This window comes from Euleptes europaea, chromosome 16, assembly GCF_029931775.1.
Source record: "Euleptes europaea isolate rEulEur1 chromosome 16, rEulEur1.hap1, whole genome shotgun sequence".
NCBI lineage: Eukaryota > Metazoa > Chordata > Lepidosauria > Squamata > Sphaerodactylidae > Euleptes > Euleptes europaea.
In genome coordinates this window covers 53,778,163-53,805,488 of record NC_079327.1, presented here as the reverse complement: position 1 = coordinate 53,805,488, position 27,326 = coordinate 53,778,163, and the positions used below count along the sequence as shown (strand labels likewise).

At 42.3% G+C, this 27,326-nt stretch overlaps 1 protein-coding gene across 2 annotated transcripts in view; it reads left to right on the top strand.

The window, feature by feature from the left end:
• DMD (dystrophin) overlaps positions 1 to 27,326 on the top strand; it is a 1,354,185-nt gene that overhangs the window by 1,086,427 nt on the left and 240,432 nt on the right. For both annotated transcript variants that reach the window (XM_056862020.1, XM_056862019.1), the window contains 3 exons: positions 2,961 to 3,117; positions 11,421 to 11,541; positions 14,334 to 14,602. In XM_056862020.1, the coding sequence (XP_056717998.1) occupies positions 2,961 to 3,117; positions 11,421 to 11,541; positions 14,334 to 14,602 (547 nt within the window). The remainder of the gene's footprint in view (positions 1 to 2,960; positions 3,118 to 11,420; positions 11,542 to 14,333; positions 14,603 to 27,326) is intronic.

The window sequence follows — 27,326 nt, the reverse complement described above, 5'->3', positions numbered from 1 at the left end:
TGAAATTGTATTATGCAACTATTGTAGATGTTTTTGTATTTATTGTTTGTTGGGGGATGACTTATTGGAATATAATTGCATATATTGAATATATTGTTTCTGTGTGAATTTTGGTTTGACTACTATATACACAGAAGTGTCTATCTTCTACCAATTGAATAGTTGCCTTGCAGTCAGGCCTGGGCGAGTCATGCAAGTTGTACTGTAGCAAGATGCCTGGTGGTCACTGAGAATCCTGTTTTAATAATTAAAAATACATTAAATAGGTGAAGGTGAAAAATATTTGTGGCTGAAGAAAGTAGAAAACGGTCTCTCTTTTTTTCTATAGACAAGCAAGATAGAGGCTTGTAGCTTTTGCAGTCTTTTCTCCATATGTCTTGTTACCCATGAACTAAGCAAAATAAAAAGGCATGAGAAAAGAAACATGGCATGTTAGCCAAAATAATGGAGCTTTTCTATAGTTCACTTGCTACAGTTTTGATATTAATGGCATTAATCAAGTAAAAAATAGTAACCCTAGTTTATCACTGTTGCTTTACCTTCAATTAAACATAAAAGCATGGCTCTTGCTCAGTAGAAGCAGTATGTTATAATGAAGGGCTTAGTGTAGCCAAAACATGTAGGTGGGAAACAGAGCAAAAGCTTTAATCTTTATTTCTTTTCTTTCTTTTTTTTAAAGACTTGGAATTATCATAGACAATGAACCTGTAAGAGGAGCATTCAGTTTTATTTCACTATAGAGAAAAAGTGACTTGTGACTGAAAACTACAAAAGCCATTGCATAAGGAGACAATAGCAGCCATGAACTGCTTAGGCAATTAAAGCTTTACATAATGTCAAAAGTTAGGGAGACTGACTTTTTAAATTCTGTATTCTGCAGCTTGTGTTCTTTATTTTATTTATTTATTTATTTATTTATTTAGTTAGTTAGTTAGTTGGTTAGTTAGTTAGTTTTGTATCCTGCCCTCACTCCCTGGCCAAGGCCGGGTTCAGGATGGCTCACAACATCGAGACAATAAAATTTCAATAAAATCGTAAAAATAAAACAATTTACCAAATTAACAATTTTACATCCCTGTAAACTTTAGACAATAACGCAGAACGGTGCTCTTTTTGCAGCATAGGAGCCACTGCAGGGCCTGCGGATAGTTAGAACCCCCACATATTAGTTGGTAAATAGTACAGGACAAACAAAAAGGTTGGGGAAAGTAGGGTAGGGAGGCCAGCACTGATGGAAAACCGTAGCTGTCCTCACCCCTAGGCCTGGTGGAATAACTCCATCTTGCGGGTCCTGTGGAATTCTTTAAGATCCCACAGGACCCTGGTCCCGTTAGAAAGGGAGCTGCACCAGGCTTTAGCCCTGGTTGACGACAGCCAGACCCTCTTTGGGCCGGGCACCACCAGGAAGTTGTTATGTGCAGAACACAGTGTTCTCTGGTGGACCTACCAGCTTTTCTGTTGGAAGTTTTCCTTTTGATTTCAGAACCACTTGTGTTAATGACTAGGGTTGCCAACCTCCAGGTGGTGGCTGGAGATCTCCTGCTATTACAACTGATCTCTAGCCGATAGAGATCAGTTCACCTGGAGAAAATGGCCACTTTGGCAATTGGACTCTATGGCATTGAAGTCCCTCCCCTCCCCAAACCCCACCCTCCTCAGTCTCTACCCCCAAAATCTCCTGCCAGTGGCGAAGAGGGACCTGGCAATCCTATTAACAACAGACACAATCTGGCTGTATTTGATCACTTATATGTTCTGTTTTTTCTAACAATTTTGCTTGCAAAGTCCAAGGTTACAATTTCAGCTGCAAAGCCCAATAAAAGACATACTTCTAACTGTCTGTATATGGAGAAGGGAATTGGGAATGTATTTTATTTTTGGAAAACATGAGCCTGAATGTGACTTCACTTTGGAGTTGATAGGGGAAAAACGTTTTGTGTGCACTTCTGGCCCATTAAAATCAAAAGAAATTTTACCAGTTTCTTTTTCATTAGTGTCCTTTTTAAAAGCAACATTCTCTTCTGTTGTCTTTAGCGTACATGACTGTTCAAACACACTGCATCAGTATACTGCCCCTTGGTATGCTTACCCATGTTTGTCAGACTCTATGTCAATATTAACCTCAGTGAAAGAATGGTAAGGGAGACTAGTACCCATGCAAATGTGACAAGGGGATAGGACAGCATGGTGTCATCCTGGTTATCCTTGTGTCTTTGATTATTTGCATAGAGATTTTATATCATAATAAATCGGGTGGGGAACCTTTTTTCCGCCAAGGGCCATCTGGATATTTATAACATCATTCACGGGCCATACAAAATTATCAACTTAAATATTAGCCAGCCAAGCCCCAAGCAGGCAGCTGCCCGAGATGACCCCCCGAAGCGGGCAACCAGTGGCGCACTTGCCCACCTGGTGGCACAGGATGGTCTGTTGCACCAACTGGGCGTAGCCGTCCAGTCGCACTCTGGAGTTGCTCCTGCTCTGCATGGTCAGGGCCAGATTTTATAGCCAGCTCCTGCTACGTCCGCCTGCAGGGATGAAGTGAGGACACACAGGCTAAGAACTCCCCCACACACACATTCTGGCCCTGCCCCTTTTAACCCCTCCATTGTTTCCACTTCCGCCCCCAGCCCTCTTGTAGTACAGAGGGAATACATTTCTTCACAGCCCGGGTGGGAAAGGGTTAACACAGTTTCTTGGGTGGTCCTAGCAGCTCCATAGCTAACGACTCTTCTGCAAGGGGGAAAGAAGGTTCCTTTTCTCGGCAAAACAAACTCACATCTGCGTTGAACGGAGGCTATTCCTGTCTGTGGGAGGGGGCGGGTCACCAATCTTAGATCCTTCTGAGCTAGAGATCTGCCAGGACCCACGAAGGGCCAGACCAAATGATTTTGCAGGCTTTAAATGGCCCCCAGCCTGACGTTCCCCACCCCTGTAATAAATGTTATGTTTTCCAGGTCTCATCTAGAAGCCAGTTCTGATCAGTGGAGACGACTACACCTTTCCCTCCAGGAACTTCTAGCATGGCTGCAATTGAAAGAAGAGGAGTTAAAACAGCAGGCACCTATTGGTGGAGATCTTCCCACAGTACAAAAGCAGAATGATACACACAGGGTATGATATTGCAGAATCAGTTTTGCAGTGCTAGATTGTTCTGTTGGTTTTGCAGGTTTTGTTACTTTACAAGATTAATGAAAGAAGCTTCATTTTAACATTTCATTAGAAGGGAAAGCTGGTTAGTGATAATGGTGACACCAGCTCCTCTGGGGTAGGGGGACAAGGGGAACAACATTCCCATGGCCTGGCTCGTTCTGAGGCCTGAGAACCCAAGCAGCTCATCTTTCTCAGTTTGCTCTGGTACAAGAGCAAGGGAGCCGGTACAACTGAAAGTAAAGAACCATCTTACTGCTGCTGTTGCCTGTACCTATGTTCTTCAGAAGCAGGGCAGCAGCTTTAAAATAGCTGTGTTGGTGCCAGTTCGTTTCAGAATTCAGTTCATGGGGTTGATTCTGACCTTTAAAGCCCTTCACATCTAACAGACCCTCTTTTCCCATGTGTCCTCATGAGCCAACTATGGTCCTTAAGTTGCCACCTACTGGCTGCTCCCCTGCTTAAGGTTGCATCGACCAGAGCCCATACGTTTTCTGTAGTAGGATTCCCCTAGAAGGCAAAGGGGGGGGGGTTGTTTTTAAAAGGTTTAAAGAGGTTCTGCATGTTCATATTATTTGTTAGGGCTTTTAATGAGGTATAGGCTGCAGGCATTTAGTGGAAGTGACAATTGTAATTTGAGGTTTTATTGTACATTGGATAGTTTAAATTTGGATTTGTAAACTGCCTTTGGCCACTAAAGAATGGTGTATAAAAATTAATTAATAAATACATAAATATTACAAAGATCTATCTCTAAGAAATGACTTCAGGACTGTGCTTTCTAGGTACTGAAGCGATAAGTCAAGGCATCACTATGAGATGTGGCAGCTTACATGTCCAGCTGCCCAAGATATTGGCTCCAAAGGGAAGAAGAAGAAAAAAAACAAATAGTTTAAAAAATAGGTATTTGGGGTTCTGCCATCATGGCTCAGAGTTTGTGGTATGTCTCTATGGCCTACTTAAGCGAACTGAGAACTTTACATTAGTAATGTCAGAAGTAGCTAGGCCTGTTGGCTAAATATTCTGAAGGTTTTCCAGAGCAGGTGAAGAAGGCTGGAGTGAAGCGGTCTTTACCATTTAGTAAGTAAGCTTATAGAAAGTACTCCTTTCCTAAGAAGAGATATCTTATCTTGCTTAGCTTAAACACCTTAAATTCTAGGCAAGACACAACTTATTGAATTAAAATAGTTCTTTTGATTGTAATGCTTCAAACATTATAAATGAATATGAAAAGAATTATGTAAGTAAAACATAAGTATTAAAATTATGTAATTAAAACATAAGTTTTAAACAATAATGCAAACCAGCTTTGTTATTACCAGTATAAAGTCGAATAACAAAATCTTAAAATAACAGTTTAATACAACTGAGATCTGCTTAAAGTTATAGTTTAATACAATTGAGATCTGATTCTGATGTCTTAAGATTCTAAGTACAAACAGTAGACACATACATACCAAGTTAAGAGGAGAAGTTGAATAGAGATCTTTTCTGCATGAGATTAATCATCAAGTTCCTCTCTGCACAAATGTGGTCTTCTGGTACCTTCAAAGTTGGCAAGTTTTGCTGGTTCAAAGCAAATGAGCTAATAGCTTTTGGAGTTCTGCCACTGTAGAGATACCGCTGTATACATGTACCTTTTGCTATAGTAAACTATCTTCTTCAGGGCTAAGTGCCCAGACTAATGACTCCCTCTTAGTACCTAGCAATGATTCAGTTTTTTTCAAAGGAATCTTGTCAGTGAAAAATACAGAGTGTGAAAGAGATTTCTTATTTCTCAAAACATTGTAATAAAATATGAAATATGGATATGAGGGTCTCTTGGCCCACAACAGGAGGTTATGTTTTTTAATTTGGTGCTACTCCCCCTCTCAATCCCTGGGGGCTATTAGCCACTAACTGAGACATGTGATAAACAGGGACAAAGGAAAGCATCCAGCAGCTCTGGCTTTCCTAAGATCCTCTCCATCCTTCTGTGCTCAGGTGGAGCATCAGAATTCTCCAGTTTACACATGTCTTCTCTAGATGTGATGAAGGTATTACCAGGATCGTAAGTGGACTAGATATAATAAAGGAGTCCAGGTGTGTCCATCCATCAGCTTATTTCTAGAACTTTTCAAAAAATGAACTGAAGATCAAACAGAAACAGCAAAATAACTCCTGAATAGAGAAGGCAAAGGTATCACTGGTTCTTGTAGGTTATCCGGGCTGTGTGACCATGGTCTTGGTATTTTCTCTCCTGACGTTTCGCCAGCAGCTGTGGCAGGCATCTTCAGAGTAACACTGAAGGATAACCTACAAGAACCGATGAACTCTGACCGTGAAAGCCTTCGACAAAGGTATCACTGTTTCAGAGTTGTCAACAGGCTGGCAACTCACTTTAACTTCCCTTTGGATAAATTTTGGACATGTTCAGTGTTGAATTCTCTTTCCCACATCCCGGTCCTTTGTGTTTGGATTTCTCTGCCTGCTCACTCACCAAAAGCAGAGCCCAGAGAATTTGATAGGAAAGATAGACCTTGCACACAAGATACTCTTAAACAGCACACCAAACGTATAACAGTAAACCATTCAGTTTTATTGGACTTACAAGAGAATATAAGGCAAAAAAAGAAGCTATACTTGACTAAATATATATGGCAGAATTTAACAAACCCACACACAAGTTGACACACAAACAAACAGCTAGCAGAGTACTCTGGGTCATTCCAAGGAAAAGACAGAGATGTCAACCACAAAGTATGGAGCCTTGGTCTCTCCCTTAGAAGGACAAAAGACTGGGCAGCTTGACTAGCCTTTTATAGGCTAAACCGTGAGAAGGGGGTCCCAAACGGACACCACCTTTCAAATTCTTCAGGAGATGGGTTTCACAAATCATGGCTAATCTTGTTTGGAAAATATCCTGTTCCAAAATAAGTTTCCCAGATCCAGGGTCTCTGACAACTATTTGTTCGTCCGTCAGCCCGTGTACAAAAACAATTCCCCCCATGCGTAAGCAGACAACTTGCTGCCTGTCTAAATGACCTTGCTATCCCAAAACATGATTTGGGGCACCTAATGTGTTTTGGTTGACTAACTCCTAGCAATGCAATCTCCTGTACCCTTTAAGGTCAGGGGCCTAGTTGAAGCTGGGGTCAGCTAGAGGTCTGCCCCCTTGAAAGCCATGTGGCTTCTAAGCTACAGGTTATAATATTAAGGTATAAAGATGGTTCTTCTTAAGCCAAACTAATTTTTAATATGAAAATTCTCACCACATTCAGTTAGATTCCTTTACTAGTCTAAAAAATTTCACAGTGTGGTTGATACTATTTATAAAGGTGGCTCATACCACTTCAATGGTGAGTGTATATGGTTATTAAACCATAAGCCATATACTATAGGTTAGTATCACTGAAGTCCCGTGAAAGTCTCCAGGATTATTTTATAATATATCTGAATTAAGTGGTTTATAGAAAGCCTGCCATATGGATCCCTGGAGGTCTGATATGAGTGTCAGTTTGTAAAGCCTTTGGGGGTTAGAAATACTACCAAAATGCATGCTGTCAGAAATTGATTCAAAGTCTTATTTTTTACTTTGTAAGAGCCTTGAACATGCTTCTATTTTCCATTACACCTGTATAAACCCATGTATCTTGGTCACAATGTCTATTTCTCTTGCCTATCAATGATAGCACTGGTTAGTTACTTGTTGAAACCTTTTCACCATATAGTAGTACTTTTATATCATAGTATGAGATCTGCCTAGTTACAGACACTTTGGTTCCCTGTAAAACAAAAAGAACAAAAGAGAACCTTCAAATTTAGACCATTCTGATACTTTTGCAGGACAATGACTCAGCCCAAACCCACCCCCTTCTGACTATATATATTACTCTTCCAACACACCTGACACTGAGAGACACTGTCCTTCAGTGTTACTCCTCTGAAGATGCCTGCCACAGCTGCTGGCAAAATGTCAGGAAAGAAAATACCAAGTCCACAGTCACACAGCCTGGATAACCTACAAGAACCGATTCTGAATATTCTCCAGAAGTCTCTTGGGGAGAGAGGGTGGAAAGTAAGACTGGTTGTAAGGTTTCCTTTGACAGATCCTTTATTTGAATTTTTCTGAGGATTTTCTCCCCCTCTCTGGTGTATTTCCTGAATACAACAAAACTTGTCATGCCCTATGGATTTCCTTTATTGTTGCATAGTAATAGTACTAAAATAGACAGTTCTTTAGAATTCCAGCAGACTGCAATGATTTCAGTTCAGGCTTCTTAAAAAGAATTATATTAGATGTCAAATCTCTGGCCTTTTGAGGCAGGAAAAGGTATTTCATTTGTTTATTACATAGTTGTGTGGTGTAGAAAGAAGGGGGTGAAAGAGAAGTGCTCTCCAAACTAGCTTATAGTTGAGAGGAGATAGGAACCTTGAAATCTGGCAACCACCCCTAACACACAGCATACACAGCACAAAGATAATGATGATGATTTTTCAATATGGACAGAATATTTGTTTATTCATTACTTCATTTTACAGAGAAACAAGAGCTTCAACAGATTTTAATCCATTTGCAAGCCATATGATTTTCTCAGTAGAACATGCAATGGCTCACAAGCAGCACTAGAAAGTCACTCTGTGTTCTGCTGTTATGTGACAAAATTTGATTGATCTGCTCATAAAACTGAGGAAAACAATGGAAGTAGCAATAACACATCTTATGGGACAGTTTTTTAGTGGGACAGTTTATTCAGGAGCAGATATATAGATTATGTTTGTGTGTGTGTGTAAAGGGCCGTCAAGTCGCAGCCGACTTATGGTGACCCCTTTTTGGGGTTTTCAGGCTCTGTGTGTGTGTGTGTGTGTGTGTGTGTGTGTGTAAACAGTGTTTGTTCAAAGCTGCATCTATCCCCAACAATAGATGCTGTAAATCCATTTGCTCCTGAAAGCAGGGTCTCTCTTTCTCCATGAAAATTTACGATTCTTACTTTCTGTGTACATGAATCTGGGACCCCACTCAAAATATGAAATTTTGAAAGTTTATAAAAATGTATTCCTTATGTTGATTCAGGACCTTTGTAGCTGAGAGGGGCCACTGGTTCCCCTCTCCTGGCTGGCAGCTGGCCTGGAGCTACAGAAGGGAAGATGACATATCAAGAACGAAGAGGGCAGATAGCTGTGCCCATACCCTGGGGAGGGGGAAGTCTGTCAGACAAGCCAGTGAGCCTGGTGTGGCTGGTAACCCATGCTGTGGGGTAAAGGTGGCTGGAGTCGCAATTGGTGGAGAGGGAGTGCCTTCAGGACTCCATAGGGGCTGAGGGCAGAAGGAAGGGCTGGTTTGTACCAAGGTCCGGGATCTGGTCCAGATGTTAGGGATAACTTTAAAAGCTGTAGGGAGGTGAAGCCTAGGGTGGATGGAGGAGGAGAGGGACACGGTAGGTCCACATGAAAAGGGAGAGTGAAGAGAATTATCCCTCAACCTTGGGACTGGGAGCACAGGACTGCATGCAAAGACTGAATAAAAAAGTCTTAACCCTTCCTTGAGTGTCAGAAGAGTTCTTGGAAGCTGTGTGCCCCAACCCGGCTCATGGTGCAGCACTGTAGAATAGACTGATATCTTGTCATATAACACAAAGCCAGCACAATACCAAATAAGAGGAAAGTAAATGTGGTTATCCATATGCCACTCAATTACGCTTTATTACTATATGTAACAAAATTAACCACCAAAAAAAGGCCTTTGTTGGGTGTATTAGGTGATGGATAGAAGTAGTCCTACACTTTCCCCGCACTAAACTGGGTTAAGATTGGCAAATAAAAAGAGAGTAGGGCATTGAAAGTTTAGTTATTCACGATGTATTTTAATATTACCTCTTTAAAATTCCAGTTAAAGATTATAAAGAAGATAGTTGTGTGTGCCTGAACATAAATAATGCTTTTGTCATTAATAGGAAGCTTCCTCTTTTGCTACATTGCATCATTCATTTGGAGGTTGTCTGATGACCTAATTGAAGAGATTTAAAGTCATCCATGAGAGTTGTATAAGATGCTAGGGAATGTCTGAGATGAGCCAATCAATATATGCATTCTTAAAATGGTAGGTAGAGCCCCCTTATAGCCCAGGTGTTGGTGACAAATAGAAGGGCTTGAATAAAGTAGTTTACTTGTTCTTTTGTCAGATCATATATTATGCATGTTCGATTTCCTCTGCAGTCACCACAAAGTGTGGGAGAAGTTCAGGAATTCAATAAAATTAGCCTGAAATCTTTGGTTATAAAGTAGGCATACATTTAGGCTAATTCTGTCATAAATGATAGTTCACTTTCTTTTGGCATGAATTTGTCAGGGCTCTAGTATTATAAATTCTTCTGGTAATCTTTTTTAAACCATTCATGGGCACTTCAGGGTTTCAGTATAAGCCACTACAGTTGAATTAATATACAGTTCTAAAAAGGATCCTATACAAAAGTAATACAGCAAGTATTTCCTGTCCAGAATGGCACTGAGGAAGGTGCAACACTGAATTAATAGTCTTTTGCAGTTCTTGCCCTTATAATTACAGATCAGGATGAAAAATTAGGATTAAAACGCAGGTTTAATAATTGCAGCTGCCTAGATGTAGGATGAAATGTCCTCCATTTAAAAACACTAACAGCCCATTTCTGAAGGGGGGGCAGGTTTGGTAAGATTCCGTCTCTCTGGCTGTCTCCACATAATTGTCATATTCCAGTTTGCATAGCAACAAAAAAGTGTGGAGAAAGAAGATGCCTCTTTCTTTACGGTATGGAAATAATGATCTGATTTTTGGTGCGCATTACATACAGCATAAGTTACTAATTTCTAGCATAAGATTTGGTTTGCCTTCTTCAGTATCTTCCTTAGTCATTGTGCTTGCAGGATGTATAGTGAATATAAAGGGACAGTAACATCTTTGACAAACAATTATGTACTTGCTACTTTACAACGCTAGCATGATTTTCACTACTGATTATATCCTGCTCATCAGATTCAGAGAGACTGTATAATAAATTGTGCTGAAAGGGTAAAATAGGAAAGACAAGGAAAAAAGACTGACTCTCAGTCCTAAACATAATATTTAGAAGGTTGTCCCATGGAGTAAGTATGGTTGAGACACATCCTGGGACTTACTCCTTCTTTGTTCATTGTTTGAGTAGCCACAGGTATTATAGTTCCCACTGACAGCTACAGCAGATAGTGATCCAATTAATCATGCAATATACTCCATCATTTCTCATAACCAAGGAATTCCTGGCCTAGTTACCTACTATAGAATGTGTAAACTCAGTGTTCTTATACTGACATGTTGAGCCTTACAGCTTACTTTGATGAAATTAAGAGGATCTATGAATGCATGGAGAATTTGATTATTCTTTCATTATTGATAAATGTATACATCTGTAGTTGTGTTTAATATCCTATAGTTCACTTTCTAGTTAATGTTCTGGTTTGGGCAAAGCTCATAAATCCTGCTACACTGAAAACTGTTAATATGGCCAGACTAGGACACTACTTTTTTTGACCAAAGTGTTAGCAACAACAAAATTATAGCCATGGATCACTATGGATTTCCATTCAAGAAAATCTTTTGCCTCTTACGCAGCATTAGCTGTTTCCGTGTCATTCAGTGTAAATCCAGTTAAACTTGGTCCCTTCCAGCTAGATCTCAGAGTTCTACAAAGTCTGATACTGATCACAGAAGAAGGTCTAGATCACTGGTTCCCAACCGGGGGTCCGTGGACCCCCAGGGGTCCGTGAGAACTAAATTAAGGTCCGCGAAACAAAGTTATAAACCCATAATAAATTAATAATTTTCAATTAAAAGTTCTCTGTTATAAAAATATATATTCAAATATTATTCTAAGTTTAATGTTTATGATTAAAGTTTATTTTCAAATTCTCAGAATTTTTATTTTGAACCTTAGGGTCCCTGCACTGAACAAAAAAGTACTAGTGGTCCCTGGTCAAAAAAAGGTTGGGAACCACTGGTCTAGATTAACAGTAAACAGCTTTATCAGAGTACCTTTCCGTTTGCAGCATAGCACATTGGCCTCAGGTATATACAACATTCATATTTTATTATTACATTTACAATAAACAATCATTCTAATTTATGATAATTCTAAAATTATATCACCATTTTTATTGTCATTAACCTGTTCGTTGCTTATAAAACAGGTTTAAATTCAAATTGGAAATATTGTACAAAATGAGAACAGTAGCAAAAGTAGCATGCCAGTTTTCCTTTGTATTGTTTCATTTCATAGGCTTTTAGGAGGGAACTGAAAACTAAAGAGCCTGTTATCCTGAGTGCACTGGACACAGTACGAATATTCCTGGCAGAACAGCCTTTGGAGGGATTGGAAAAGCTCTACCAGGAGCCTAGAGGTAATTGAATATTATGTTGTATTTCTTTACTTACGAGTAAAGAAATAAACGATTACTAAAAGGTCTATACATTCTTATTGTCAGCATCAGAGCATCTCCGATGTATTAGCAACTAAATCATACTTTTTCATGAGTTGGACTAGAGATGGGCACAGAGACCGTATGCAAGATACTCTGTAATCCTTTTGAAAATTTTGTGCCCACGTATTTATAAATGTGGCCTGAAAGGGGGTAAAACAAGAGTATTCAATGGTCTTTTATGCATGGCCACTCTAACTCCCTTTATTCCCACAAAGAACCCACATCTACTTAGGAGGTATGCATGATATCCCATTTCTTGGTAGCTCGATGCTTTCCGACTCATGACCAACCGGGTTTTTCCCATTCTTCTTTTAGCCTGCATCAAAGATTTGATCCTTGCTCAGACGGGATTCACTGATCATGCAGACTCCATTCTTGGGTTGATCTTTCTTGCACAATCATGCCCCACTTCTTCCCAACCCCCTCCCCCATCTGTGGCTCCCTCTGTTTTCAGCACGAGTTGTCCACCATTTCGGTTTTTCTTTTTCTTTTTGTAGATAGATAATTTATTTGCGGCACTTAGCCAGTCAAAACATGATAAAACGGAAAGCATGGACTAATAGATTCTTACAATCAAAGAATTTCAATCCGAGTCTTAAAACATTTTTAAAACATTTAAAAAAAGAATTACAGCTGGGACACATCTGTCAATTGTGCTGTTGTAAGGTGACGAATTTTCATTGCTGCTAAACAAAATTTTGCAACCTGAAGAGTGGTTGAAGGATTACCCCCTTGTAGAAGCATCTCAAACCTTTCACCTGCCCTATCAGGTCTCAGTCTCGATAAGAGGGGCTCAGTAAACTTCGAACGGGGTAATGTATAGAAATTGCAGTTCAGGAGGGCATGCTCATCAGTTTCTAAGTCCACTGATTTGCAGGGGCAGAATCTCTCTTCCCAGGGTGTCTTCTTATATTTCCCCTCAAGCAAAGCAGATGGTAAGGCTGCACATCTGGCCAGGGTAAAGGCCCTTCTATAATTATTTATCTCTAAATAGTGGAGATAGGCTGCTGGTGCTAGGATGTATTTAGTATGGAGGGGTTCAGTGAATAGAGGCGCCCTTGCTAGATCTGTTTGTCTCTCAATGTCTTTGATCCTTTGTGATATAATTAACTTAGCTTGTTCCCACCCTAACTGAAGTAAAGCTGGGGGTGTATGAAGGGAAAACACACAGACAATGCACATTCTATCTTGGAGTCAGCATCTTTACATCAAACATTGGCTGTCTGTTACATAGGATAAGTGGAGTACTCAAAGCTAAATCCCTTTAAGGTTGCTCCACTGAGGTCATTAGATCACTATACAGTCAGTAGACTTTGGACAGTATATATCCAGAGATGAGACCCAGAAATCGTTATGATAATATTATATGCAATGAGGGTTTGCCCTGCCATTGCAATAAAACCATAAGAACTGCTACAGGTGTAAGAACCAAGTTGTTTAATTTGACATCTATGGCTATCACCCATCTGGATCTAAAGGAGTCACATAGGTTCTTTTTGTATTTTATTTTCAATAAATCAAAAACCCAGGTAACGCGAACCACATCACCAGTTTAATATCACTCCTCTATTTGAAAGTGTTAGAAGGAACAGTAAATTCTGTCAAGGGCTCCGCATATTGTACACGTTTCACTTTCTCCCTTGTGTGGTGTCACTAGTGTATAGATATTCCCTGTGTTTGCTCTTTCTAATGCAAAGGCAGAGAACCTGCAATGCCAACTCCAGCTGTGCACCCAAAAGTGCCAAAAGGGTGGCTAGTCTTGATGGCTCCATTGCTCAGTTTAATTTTGGGGGCCAGCTGTGAATCCTTGCCAGTTCAGTCGGCTCTGCCACCAGTATAATTTAAAGTGCTGATAGTTTATTGCTGATAGCCAAAGGCCATTGCAATCTTAACAGAAGAAATAACAGAAATTAAAAGGAAAAAAAATGCAAAGACCATGCATCAGAACCAAAATGACTCCAAAGCATTAAAAATTATGGCATCTTGATTAAATATCCAGTCTTGAAGTTTAATGTCAGGCTGGAAGAAAGATGTACAGTAACAGAACAGCACCAAAGAACTCCGTTAAAACTTGAAGCCCACGTCTTGTTAGTTTACCACATTTTTGGACTAGATCACAATGGGTAGCCATGTTAGCCTGTCTGTAGCAGTAGAAAAGAGCAAGAGTCCAGTAGCACCTTAAAGACTAACAAAATTTCTTGCAGAAATCAGCTTTCATAAATCACAGCTCACTGAAGAAGTGAGCTGTGATCACGAAAGCTCATACCCTACCAGAAATTTTGTTAGTATTTAATAAGACTGGACTCTTGCTCCTTTCTACATTTTTGGATTATTAGTCATCAATTTAAAAAATGTCTTGGAGCACAATATACTATGCCAGAAAAACAATCTATACTAAAATGAATTGTTTTTCAAACTTAAGACCACTTTACATTTGTAGTATCAGTGCTGCTTCCATGTGGTTCATTTCAATGGCATTTCAGTAATGAATTAAATAGGATAGCAAAGGCTGCTTGAAAACAGCAGTTGCATGATTAGGGTTGAATAAAGGCTCCATATATGTTATTTGAACATTTTTATGCAATGAGTATTAAATAATGCTGTGGCTCTGAAATCTGGGCACTTAAAAATGTATGTGATAGCTTTCAATTGTTCTTTTCATTTATGCTCAGTTAGCTCTTGCATAGTCTAATAAATTGCTTCATGTTTAGAGCTGCCTCGAGAAGAAAAGGCTCAGAATGTCAGTCGACTCCTGAGACGGCAGGCAGATGAAGTAAAAACAGAATGGGATAAGTTGAATCAACAATCTTCTGACTGGCAAAAGAAGATAGATGAAGCCCTTGAAAGACTTCAGGAGCTTCAGGAAGCAATGGATGACCTGGGTCTGAAGCTGCACCAGGCTGAAGCTATCAAGGGGTCTTGGCAGCCGGTTGGGGATATGCTGATTGACTCTCTCCAAGATCACCTAGAAAAACTGAAGGTAAACCTATGCTTTCATTCATCAGCAATGATAAAAGCTTTTCCACATTCTCTTTTTCCTCCTCTTTTTCCTGTTTTGTCAGGTTCTGCATGTTTTTTGCTCCCTCTAGTGTTTGATTCGATATCACGCCAGTTTTTATGAAGAGCAAAAGGCTGCTGCATAAATCAGCAGGGAAATAAACTAGATTTAATCTTCTGCTATAGAGAATCGACCACTAGAGGGAGTAAAACACATGCAGAACTTTAACAAAACACCAAAGAAACAGGAACTTTGAGATGAAGAAAAAGAGAATGTTGAAAAGCACTAAGATACGGTTGTTTTCTTCGAATATGCTGTTTTCCTCCAAGCTAAGGGAGAATAGGTTTCATGCTGTGTTCTAATAATTCTTAGACCAAAATTAAGCTAAAGTCAAACATAAATATTAGTAAATTTAAGGAGAAATGCTAGCAGTATAGCACTGTCACCATCTACATGACAATTCAGAACTGAGATTTAACACTAAAAATTCAGTACATGTTCAGACATTTGAATCAGAGTTTTGCCAGCTGTTGTTAACTTTACGTCAGAGATAATATGTTCCATTTGTTCTTAATGTGTCTGAATAATCTTTTTTCCATATAAGATCATATTCAAAATGGCAATTACTATGGTATGAATAAAACGATTCGTTCCTCAAGGTTGCTTTGTATATTATACCCTGTATAAGAAGCTGCCAAAAGATGCTTGTATCATTTGTAAGTCTGCTAATTGTTACAGGGGAAAGACCTCTCGTTTCTACTAAATAAATGGTCATTTTTTCATACAAGAAAATATTAAAATTGTAACTGACATTTGGGTTCAAATCCAAATTGCAGTGGGCTTATATTAATCATATTTGGCGTATGAACATGTTCACATCTGTTTATAGTGTCAGTGACATTTGAGAGACCTACATATTTTGGTTGCTCTGAGATAGGTTTAATTCTCTGGGAAAACACTTTTATTTCCCACACTGAGTGGGGACTTTAACTAATAACAAATTGTAGCAGCTCATAGCAAAATCAGCTAATGTGGCAAGCTATCTTGATTTCAATTGTGGTGTGCCTATTTCTTTGATAATGGTACAGTTCCTCACATTCTTTTTCACATTATATACATTAGAATCTACAGATACTCCTTATTAAGCTACTTTCTGTGCTGCAGATTGATCTTGGTAGTGCGCTGTTTTTACTACTATATTAAAAAATGGAAGAATTACTTTTAGTGCTATTTTTTTCAGCATCCATGCCATAAAATATAGTCCAGTATCGTTACATGAGAGTAGTATAGCCAAATTAGAGAATTTGCTTCATTATGTAAGAATGAAAGAGATTATTTGAGAGACCCATGAAGCAATGCTTTTTACTGTTTTACTGCGACCATCATGCAACAGTAACACAAAACATGTTTTCATTAGCAATCTTTTAATATTCATTGAGAAAAAAGTTGCACATATGATTTAAATTATTTTTGAAGTGTATTAAATACAAAAGATTGGTTTACAATGTTACCAATGTATATATACTGTTAGAGCAGTAAGAAACATTGCAACAAGAATAAAACATGAGTTTATTTCAAAGTTTCTCTTGAGTTCAGTAAAAGTATAATAAAAGAGTTACTTTGAACTTTCCCTCCAGTTTCATTTTACTATCTACTGTCCACACTTAAACTTACAGTCAATTTGATTTGTTATCCTGTTTTCCTTAATAAGTATCTTACAAGCTGGGACCCAAGAAATTTGTGGAGAATACTCATCTCCTTTCCCTGTTTTAGCTTTCTGTCTTCTTGCCTCACTCTTTCTCTCCCACTCATTTTTGCTTTCTGTCTTTCTCCCTCCTCCCACCCCTTCTCCCCAGTCTTTCTCTCACTCTTTCCCTTTCACTTAAGGACTCACCTTAAAAAACTGCATGGACACTTGGTGCAGCTCCAGGCATTGCAAGGGCATCTGCATTCCTGCCCACACTGTTTTCCCTTGAGAAATGTCTGTGGGAGGAAAGGCAGAACGGAAGCCCACCCCTCACAGAACTTGATGCTGCATCAAGTGACTGAGCAGTTTTTCAGGTGAGTCTCTCAGGGAAAGAACTCTCCCTCCCTCCTCCCATGTCCAAAGGTATTGTCTGCACAGACAAGGTCCCCTGTTAACACCCCCTTCATTTTTCCTATGTTTTAGTATTTTTGGCTTGGGGGGGTCAAACTTGGGGCGTTGATTGTACTAGTCTAGTTTGGTTTTAGTTTGTATACTTATACATATAAGAAATTGATTTGTCTGCCAACTGGCTTTTAAATTATTGTTCAGTATCCCTCAAAAAAAGCAGATCAAATTTTGTTTAATGGATGTAATGCAACAGAATATAGGTCAGCATGTGCAATACACAAGAGGAAAGTCTGATCTTTATTACTACCACTGGCCCCTGCAGCCAGCGCAGCCACGCTTGCAGGGCTTTCCCAGAGCACAGCCCTCTTGCCCCAGGAACGCCCCCTTGAGTGGTGGTGAGGCTGCACCACTTTTTTGGGTGGGGCAGCCCCATTGTCAGCAATGGGAGATTTCTCCCTTTAATTTTTTTTTTAATTTTTAGGTCTCTTTTTTCCTCTGCAGCGGCCAGAAAGCCTCAGAGGAGGCAACACAGCTTTGCTGCTCCTGGCGGCTGCGGAACTCCCCCCCCCTTCTAAAATGGGCTGCCCATTTTGTAACTTTGAGAAAATTTGTTTCCAGTTATAGCATGAGGGCTGTCAACACTACAAAGAATACTTAGCTATTGCTTCATGAACTATAGTATGATCAATGGACCCATCTGTTTCAACTTTCCTTTCTATCTAATTTCCTTAGAACAACCTGAAGATGCCCTTACTTTAGTTTACCAAATACAAATTAATCCTAATCTTGAAGGCATCCATTTAGTATTGGGATGATCTAGTAGTAGAGAAATTTAATTCATTTGCATCATGTAAATTATAAAATTGAGTGCATGTACAGTTAATGCAGATACTGCAACCCTGACCTGTTTTTCCCCTGCCTCCGAGTTACTGAAAGTGGGTGCATTAGTGAGACAATGTCAGGAGCAGGCCATGAGGATGGTATGTGGTAGTGTTGTTGTGCTGCTTCCAGGTGCTGTTGTGCTATTCTGTCCAATGCCAGTCTAAGCCCCGTGTTTAGTCTTCATAGATTCCCATACTGTAGGAATCGCCAAATACTCCTTCCTGCCTCCGGGAGGGAGGTTGCCTGGGTTACCAGTTATCTCCTTTTGCTTTTCCATATATGCCATGTACCTTGCCTTTGCCCCTTACTAGTGTCCTTTTGAATATGGCTTCTTAAACCTGTCGATTCTAACCAATAAAATTGCTTTCGTGGACTTGCCGTCTGCTGGAATCTGTTTATGGGTTTGCCGCAGGACTAGAGCTTACATTAGGACACTAGTCCTATCCTTACTTGCTGGCCTTGGCTGGAGCCCTGGAGGGTTCGCCTAGACACTCGTCTCCTCGGTTTTGGGCTCCGGACGAGCTCCCCGAGGACCCCGACTTTCTGCGTGCCGCTTGGAGGAGGCACAGCGGACTTACGCGGAGTCCACCTGGCTGGTTGGGCTGGTGATTGATCAGTGGCATCGCCTGGCAGCGGCGATCCCCTGGAGGACTCAGGACGCTGATCTACATACCCACGATGACCTTTTGGGACTGGATTCTTTGCTGGAGGAGTCCCGGTTAGCGCAAGAGGACTTTGCTCTGCTAACTCGGTTATTAGCTGAGCTTATGCTCCGCAGGACGCAACTGGAGTCAGCAGCCCCAATCCAGGGGCCTGAGTTCTGTTTCCCAATGGTGGGGGCTCGGGAGGGAGACGTTCCGCAAATTGTTCCGGATCCCACCCTATGCCGCCGGGAAGCACAGAGCGTTGCCGCCAGGACAGTCCTGGTCCTCATGTACTTACCGCCAGCCATGGCAACGGCAGCTGATGTCGAGAAGGTACTAAACCCTGAGTTTGGTCCTTCCTCTGCGGATCTTGCTCAACAGGTCCAACCGCTGTTGGGCCAACACAAAGAGATCCTAATGCTCTTGGAACAAGCGGCCGAACCAATTGTGACGGCCGCCATGGTCGCCAAACTCGAGGCGGACCGTGCGCTCGCTGACCAGAGGCGGGCGGAAGAGCAACTGTTGGTGGATGCGGCCGCCTCTCAGGCGCGAGTGACAGCAGGGACTGGAGCACAGCCGAAAGTTAGCGGGGGACTGGACTGGTCTTTCCCCTCGTTCTCTCCGGACTCCCCGGAACGTGGCCTGCCCTGAGAAGTAGCGCGCCGGCAACAGCTCACCTTTGCTCCTGATGTGCAGGAATATTCGGAGGAGGTGGACTTGTGTGCAGAGGAGGGCGAATGTAGTACAAACTACCGAGTCAGCCAAGCCCAACAAACTGGGGGGGGCTGAGGAGGAGATCCATGCCTTGAGGTTTCAAAACCGAGAGCTGTTGGGACTTCCGGATCTGGGGGCGAACGCCGTGGCAGCGCGAGTACCGCGCTCCGGGCTTAAAGCGGCTGGGGGGTAAGGAATCCCCCCCAACATCTAAAACGCAACACCCCTTGGATAAGAGGGGATGCTGATTGGGGCGCCGGCGTGTTTCCCATCCTAGGCGCGCTCGCTGCCTCAGAAGCAGCGGCGAGCACACTGACGGGCGAGTGGAGGAGCCGGCGCCATTAAAATCGCAGGAGCCCAGGAAGGCAGCGCTGAGACTCGGATCAGCAAAATAAATTTTTCTCTCTCTACGTTTTTATGAATATGAAAATTTAATTCACGGAGGTGTCTGACAGTGATTGAAATAGTGATAAGCAGCCTGGACTTTCTCTTACACTCGCTAACAATATCAAAGTTAAACTTGGCATTTTGCCAGCTGTTGCACACTTGGAATTCAACTTGCCAGCTAAGCTAACTCTGAAATAAATCTAAGTAGACATTTGAAGGTGTTTAAAAAGCTGGCAATGGAAAACTGAATGAAGATACAGCTGTGCTAATGTTTTTCTCCAGGTCTGACTTTTGAAGCAATTTAAAGTTCCAGTGGCAAATGATTTTTGAACTGATGTTCTAAACGATAAGTTTCACCTCCCTCCTTTTCTTTTTACTGGACTATAAAGAACAGCCACTTCAAGCTTTTTGATGGGAGATAAAGAAGACAAAGAAAAGAATGATACAGAAAAGCATCCCAAAACACTTATTAAGGATCCCAAACATCTTCAGATCCAGCAACCTTTACCAGAAGAGCTTCTGTTACTAGCCCTGCTGTCTCACCAGCCACCTCACCAGTAACAGGGACAACTGTAGCTACAAAGATGGCTAAATAACCTGATGCTACCCTGAACTCTTTACAAGAACTCCTGACCAAAACACTTCAGGAGGTGACATCAGTTAAACAAGAGGTGGCATCAGTTAAGCAGGAGGTGGCATCAGTTAAGCAGGAGATGGGATTGGTGAAGCAAGAGGTGGAATCAGTCAAACAAGGTTTGAATCAAAACACAGCGGTTGTAGGCCAAAATACAGCTTCCATTTCTGCACTACAAGACTCTATTTCATCTTTGACAGTAAGACAGGACAAGCTAGAGGCAAAACTTCAGAAACATTCAAAGGATAACAAAGAAACCAGAAAACGTGTTGATGTCTTAGAACTGTCAATGGAGGCAGGTCAAGAGAGAGAAGAAAGACGTGACGACCATACAGCAATGTTGGAGCTAAAAATAAAGGAGAATTGGATCCGTATACGTGGTCTCAAAGAAAAACTTGAGGGAAAAGATTTGAAAAACTATTTGAAAATGCTGTTGACTGATTTTCTCCGGGAAGAGGAAACGATTGTGGAAGGTATGATTGTAACAGCTTATAGAGTCAACTCTGCTTACGCAACAAAAAATAAAGTTCCAAGGGATTGCCTGGTTCAACTCTTTTCCAGAAGTCATAGGGACCTGATTTTGAACAAGCATTTCACCAACCCACTTACAATAGAAGGTACCCCGGTGAGGTTAATGAAGGAGATCCCGGGAAGATTACTGAGGAAAAGAAAAGATTTTGCAGAGATTGTGGAAAGGAGGCTCCACCCCCACCAAAAGTCGACCACGAAGCCTCTCCTCACCACCCCATTTCTGGTTTATTCCCCCCCACACACACACACACACGAGAGGTGGTGTGTGAGGTAAAGCGCCACCCTCCCCCTCCCCCTCCCCTCACAGCGCGGCCGGGTTTTGAATGCGCGCTCGAGGGCCGGCAGCGCCAAGGCGGGCGGCGAGGAGGAGGTCGGGGCTCGGGGGGGTGGGGAAAGCAATGTTTGATTCAAAACTCTGCATGGGGGGTTATTGGCCATTTATGAATGGGAGGTTTTGCATTGGATTTGCCATTCAGATGCACATTTTCCCCATCCAGATCCTCAGAACTCAACAATAAGCCCCCCTGCAGAGTTTTTTTTCAGACGGAACCCTCTGAATATAGAGCAGGTTTTGCTTCATATATTTGCCTTAGGGTTGCCAGGTGTCTCTCCCCCAATCATTTACCTCTTTTCCTGATGGTTCAGTTACAAATATCAAGTTTCACTTTGAAGAAGAGTTGGTTTTTATATGCCAACTTTCTCTACCACTTAAGGAAGAATCAAACCGGCTTTCAATCACCTTCCCCTCCCCACAACAGATACCCTGGCCATTTATGCATGGTCAGTTTTGATGTTCGCTAAAAGCTCTTTTTTAAAATGTGAATTTAAAACTGCCTATTCACGGTCTCGAAGCAAAAGGAGAAATTCCACCCCTCCCACTCGCCTGCTCCTTTGTTCCTGTTTGCATAGCCATTAGCATGTGCATAGCTAACCCGCCGCTGTTATTTTGCATGGTTCCTTCAGGGGGATTCTTCAGGTTAAATTGCCGTGTTGGCACTTTGCGATATATAAGAGGGTTTGGGGTTGCAGTTTGGGCACTCAGTCTCTAAAAGGTTCGCCATCACTGGTCTAGGCAGATGAAAAGGCAGAAAAGCTAAATGCAATCTCCAGCCTGCACCTAATTGTTCACACCCTTGTGCCTCGAAGCAGCATGCACAGGCAAAAACCTGGAGGTGGTGACAAAATCATTGGACGTCCGACTCCAAAAGGCCCTTCAAGCCCATGTGTTTCTCTTCCATCTGCTACCAGAAAAAAACAAGCAAAGGACTGAAAAGTCATGAAGGGAAAGGAAGCCCCTAGGCCTTCTCTTGCTTGAACTTCCCACTGTGGGCCCCTTTGCTCAGCTGGGTGCTGTTCCACCCTGATGAAAAAATCTACAAGATTCAAGAGAACAAGAAAGGCTCCAAGTTCCATAGCTCCAAGGCAGTGGCGGACTGGCCATTGTGTTAGCTTGCCCGATGGTAAGTGGGCCCTGTGGACCCCTGATGAACTTCCCCTACTACTCAGGCACCTGTACTACCGGGTGCGTATGACAAAAAGAGCCCTGACCCAGCATCCGCAACCATCAACCCCCAAAGGAAATGAGGGCCAGCTGAAAAGGGGGGGAGTGCCTGTAACAATTGACCATTCCCCAGGCCCAGTCTTTTAGACTAAGTGGGTAGGGAAGCCTCTGTCCGAGCCGCCAGTAACCAGTTAGGGGAAGAAGTCAAGCCTGCGTTTAGTACTTGCCCCACTATCCAGTTGGCAAGACTATTGCCACCAATTTGACTGGAAAACTGGAGCCGCCGCCACTATGGAGTCCAGCCCCCACCACACACACACTGAGAGATTTATTGTTAAGGCATTAGCCAGAAAAGATACAAACCTTGACAATAAAACCCATTACATGATAAAATAATCTCTTTGTAAAAAATACAGATAAAATTACATCAATTAAAATTAACCTTATTAACATTAGTAACCTTTTCCGAGCAGATTTTAATTGCTGCAGAACAATATTTTCAATTACAATGTGCAAACACTTACAACATACAACCTATAAACATACTATACACATAAGAAAACCTACTCTCACAACAATACAAAACAAAATAAATAAGTCCATACAGATCCTCTGTTTCCATAAACTTGAACAACTAGCATTTTATCAAGGCTGCAAAGGTAACACATCAGTCCTTTTGCTGACATAATAGCAGTCCAACTCCCAAGTAGGGGGAGGGAAGAAACGCGCCTTCCGGAATGTGTCAGCATTTTCACCACGTTGTGGTTTCTTCAGCTAAATGACTTCCACAGGCAACTTTAAAAATTCCTTCTTTCTTTTTGTAGCTGCTTCAGTGTGTTTAAAACATTTTAAACCCCAATAAATTTGTCAACACACAGTTCATAGAATCATAGAGTTGGAAGGGACCACCAGGTCCATCAAGTCCAACCCCCTGCATAATGCAGGAAAATCACAACTACCTCCCCCCTCCACACCCCTAGTGACCAGAAGATGGCCAAGATGCCCTCCCTCTCATCATCTGGCCTAAGGTCACAGAATCAACATTGCTGACAGATGGCCATCTAACCTCTTCTTAAAAACCTCCAGGGAAGGAGAGCTTACCACCTCCCGAGGAAGCCTGTTCCACTGAGGAATCGCTCTAACTGTTAGAAAATTCTTCCTAATGTCTAGACGGAAACTCTTTTGATTTAATTTCAACCCGTTGGTTCTGGTCCAACCTTCTTGAGCAACAGAAAACAACTCGGCACCCTCCTCTATATGACAGCCCTTCAAGTACTTGAACATGGTTATCATATCCCCTCTCAGTCTTCTCCTCTTCAGGCTAAACATACCCAGCTCCTTCAACCTTTCCTCATAGGACTTGGTCTCCAGACCCCTCACCATCTTTGTTGCCCTTCTCTGGACATGTTCCAGCTTGTCTACATCTTTCTTAAGTTGTGGTGCCTAAAACTGAACACAGTACTCTAGTTGAGGTCTAACCAGAGCAGAGTAAAGCAATACCATCACTTCACATGATCTGGACACTATAAGGCATTTTTCACGATATATTTTGCTTCTGTTTTGCCACGGACAAAAAAAACCCCACGATTTAAATGTTTTTTTCATGGCCACGATTTATCCCTGTCAATCTTGATGTAGTTTTGGTTTTTCATGGGAACAAAATACGCTGTATTTGACAACGGTTTGGTCTGTCCCTTTTGCAGGAGGCCTCCCCTTCCAACAGGCTCATTGTTTATGCCTGCCCCCAGCTCCGTCCCAACTCCGCCCAGCAGATTACCTCGTGCGGCTCACCAGCCCCAGCACAAAAAAACAAGCACCAGTCCCTCTGGTCTCCTCCATTTTTCTTCCACCCTCGCTCTGTTCTGCTTTTGAAACAGTCAGATTCCAAATTGGGGAGGGGGGCAAGGCAGCACTTTCCTCAAAGCTTCCCTCTATTTTCTATAGGTGTGGAACCCATTGCCCTTTAATGATAGACAGGATTGGGGGGGGGAGGGAATCCATGTTCCCAGAGAAGTGTTTAGCTGAAAGTGGGAATGGTGGGGGGGGGGAGGAAAGAAGGCCCCTGGCTTGTTCGCCGGCCATGATCCGGCCACAGTGCATCGAGAGAGAGGAGGGAGATAAGAGCAGGCTGGCCGCCCCTCTTCAGAAGAGTGATGGAAGGGAGTTTTGCCTTGGGTTTTCCGCTCTCAGGATGCACATTTTTCCCATCTGAATTCTCAAAAAATCCCCCTTCCCCGCTGGGGTAGAGGGGCATGGTGGGGGGGGGGAAGGAAAGAAGGCCCCTGGATTGCACGCCGGCCATGATCCGGCCACATTGCATCGTGAGAGACAGGAGGGCTCCTAGCTTGCACGCCAGCCCCGATCCAGCCAGTGTGCATGGCGGAGGGGGGGAGAGGAAAGAAGGCCCCTGGCTTGCGCGCCGGCCATGATTCGGCCACAGTGCATTGAGAGAGAGGAGGGAGATAAGAGCAGGCTGGCCACCCCTCTTTAGAAGAGTGATGGGAGGGAGTTTTGACTTGGGTTTTCCGCTCTCAGGATGCACATTTTTCCCATCCGATTTCTCAAAAATCTCCCCTCCCCTCTGGGGCAGAGGGGCCAACAGCCCCTTCCCTTGAACATCCCCCCCCCACGGGTCCAGCTGCCCTAGACTGAGCTGCCACCACCACCCCCAGCATGCAAGGAGCACGTGGCGTGGCCCCGCAGGTCTCCCCCTGGAGTCGTCCGTCCGACGTCCCCCTGGGCTTGGAGGTGTGGGCCCAGCTCCAAGGCCCATCCCAGGCGAGGGGTGGGGAAGGCGTGCGTGGACGGAGGGAGAGAAGTGCCAGGATTCTAGGCAGGCAGGCAGGCAGCAAAAGGGGCGGTATTCTTGTCCGAGCGCAAAACTCCCCCAGCCAATCACCGTTCTTGGGGGAGGAGAAAGGCGATGTCCCAGGGAGCAAAGCAAACATTTTTTTATGGGCATCCGAGCAACAAAACACGTGTCCACAGGAAAGATCGTCTCAAAAGTGGTTTGGATTGCCTCTCTTGTAAAACGGCTTATTTTGCTCAGTGGGGGAAAATACGGATCTGCAGTGAATAACCAAAATTTGACTCCGACGCAAATCAGTTTCGAAACAGCAACAAATCTCCGTGAAAAATACCCCTATACTTCTGTTGATGCAGCCCAAGACTGCATTTGCCTTTTTAGTTACAGCATCACACTGCTGACTCATGTTCAGTGTTTGGTCTATTAAGGCCCCAAGATCCTTTTCACACACACTACTGCTCAAACAAGTCTCCCTCATCCTATAATTATGCATTTGATTTTTCCTACCTAAATGGAGAACTTTACATTTGTCTCTGTTGAAGTGCATTTTATTAATTCTAGCCCATTTCTCCAGCCTGTCAAGATCATCCTGCATCTTGGCTCTGTCTTCTAGCGTATTTGCTACCCCTCCCAATTTAGTAAATTTAATAAGCATCCCCTCTATTCCTTCATCCAAATCATTTATAAAGATGATGAACAACACAGGGCCCAGCACAGATCCCTGAGGAACAACACTAGTCACTTCTCTCCAAATGGACGAGGAACCATTAACTAGCACTCTTTGGGTACGATCTGTCAACCAGTTGCAGATCCATCTAACAATAATATGATCTAACCCACATTTTCCCAATTTGTCAACTAAAATACTATGTGGAACCTTATCAAAAGCCTTACTGAAATCTAGATAAACTATGTCTACAGCATTCCCCTGATCCAGCAAGGTAGTTACTTTCTCAAAAAAGGAGATAAGATTAGTCTGACATGACTTATTCTTGAGAAACCCATGCTGGCTCTTAGTGATCAGATCCATCCTTTCTAGTTCAAATTACAATCAAACAACTATACTCTTATCAAAAATACAGAGCATCATATAACCAACCTACAAAACTTCCAAAGTTCCCGTCAGGAAAGAGCCTACCTAGCCAGCTGCCATTACTCAGTGACCTTCAACCAGCCTGGCTTCGCCTGGCTTGGAGCCCACTCCTGTCCCTCCCCAGCACAGGCCAGCAAACTAGCTCTCGGACAAGTGCAAGCCCATATGCCTCTCGCTGCTTCCTTGACTTGTCCACCCACACTGCGCACAGAATTTGAAAATGCCATCCAGGCATGATGCTCAGGTATGCTCTAAGAGGAATGTTTCATGATCCAGCAAGGCAAGGATTGGCTACTTGTTTCCAACCTTCTGTTGGCCATGATGGTTCATTCAGTGCATGTGTGGTCTTACTGCTGGCATACTGTAACACTAGGGTGCAATTAAAAAAATAGAATCAACGCCCACTCCACCCCAAGACAAAATGGTGAAGTGGGTATTGGCATTGGCATTGGCATTTAAGAGTGTTGAAAAACCAAAATCAAGTTATTTCAGAAAAAAACACAGTGGAAAACAGGTTTCAGAAAGAATGGGAAAACAAACCAAGAAAAACCAGGACAGCAAGGGATTTCTAAAGAAGCTGTGTGGAAATGAGGAAAACGAAATGGTAACAAAGGAGAATGAAACTGGAAAATTAAGGCTGACATGACTAGGTAAACTCTTTACTCGACTGTCACAATTCTTGTTTCACTGAAGGCACAGCAACTTTAAAATTGCTCCATTAAGTCAAAAGGCTGAACAGGATGGCTACTCAAAGGATTGCTTTTGAAATATTGTAACTTGGACAACTTTAGTCCGGCTTTTTATCCTAATATTAGCTGCCCATATATAACACAAAGCTAAGCTATTCCTTTATATAGGCACACCCTGCTGATTTCATTTCAAGCTCCACATGGAGATACAGGAACAGAATGTGGCTCTTCGAGGTAGTGATCTTTGACCTAAGTTTTTATTAGCATGCTGAGTGAACCAACTCACTCTCATATAAAGCCTTTCTGTGTCTTTTTTATTGGTTCTCAAAGTGTAACACTGAACCAAGAGGTTTCAAACAATCATCTGTCGTATTTGCTAACTTCTAGAAGGGGAGGGTATGTGGCAATCCCAAACCTAAAAATCTATATGTGGAATTCTCTACTTTTTATTCTTTTTCTGATCTAAATAAATACTGCATAACTATTGCCCCAGCACCACCCCCATGACGACACACAACAACCAAGTATGGGTTCAACTAGTTTATTTAAATATTATTTAAATTAATTAAATGACTATGTCACTGCTTACCCCAATAAGTCGACAATTTTGAGGGTGGGCTGTGCCAGGTATCCACCGGGTTTGCCTTTTGGGAAAGTCCACCCTGGCTCCATACTCAGCCGGCGCTTTGCCAGCCTTGCTTATCATGTCCTGCACAACCATATGTGCTCA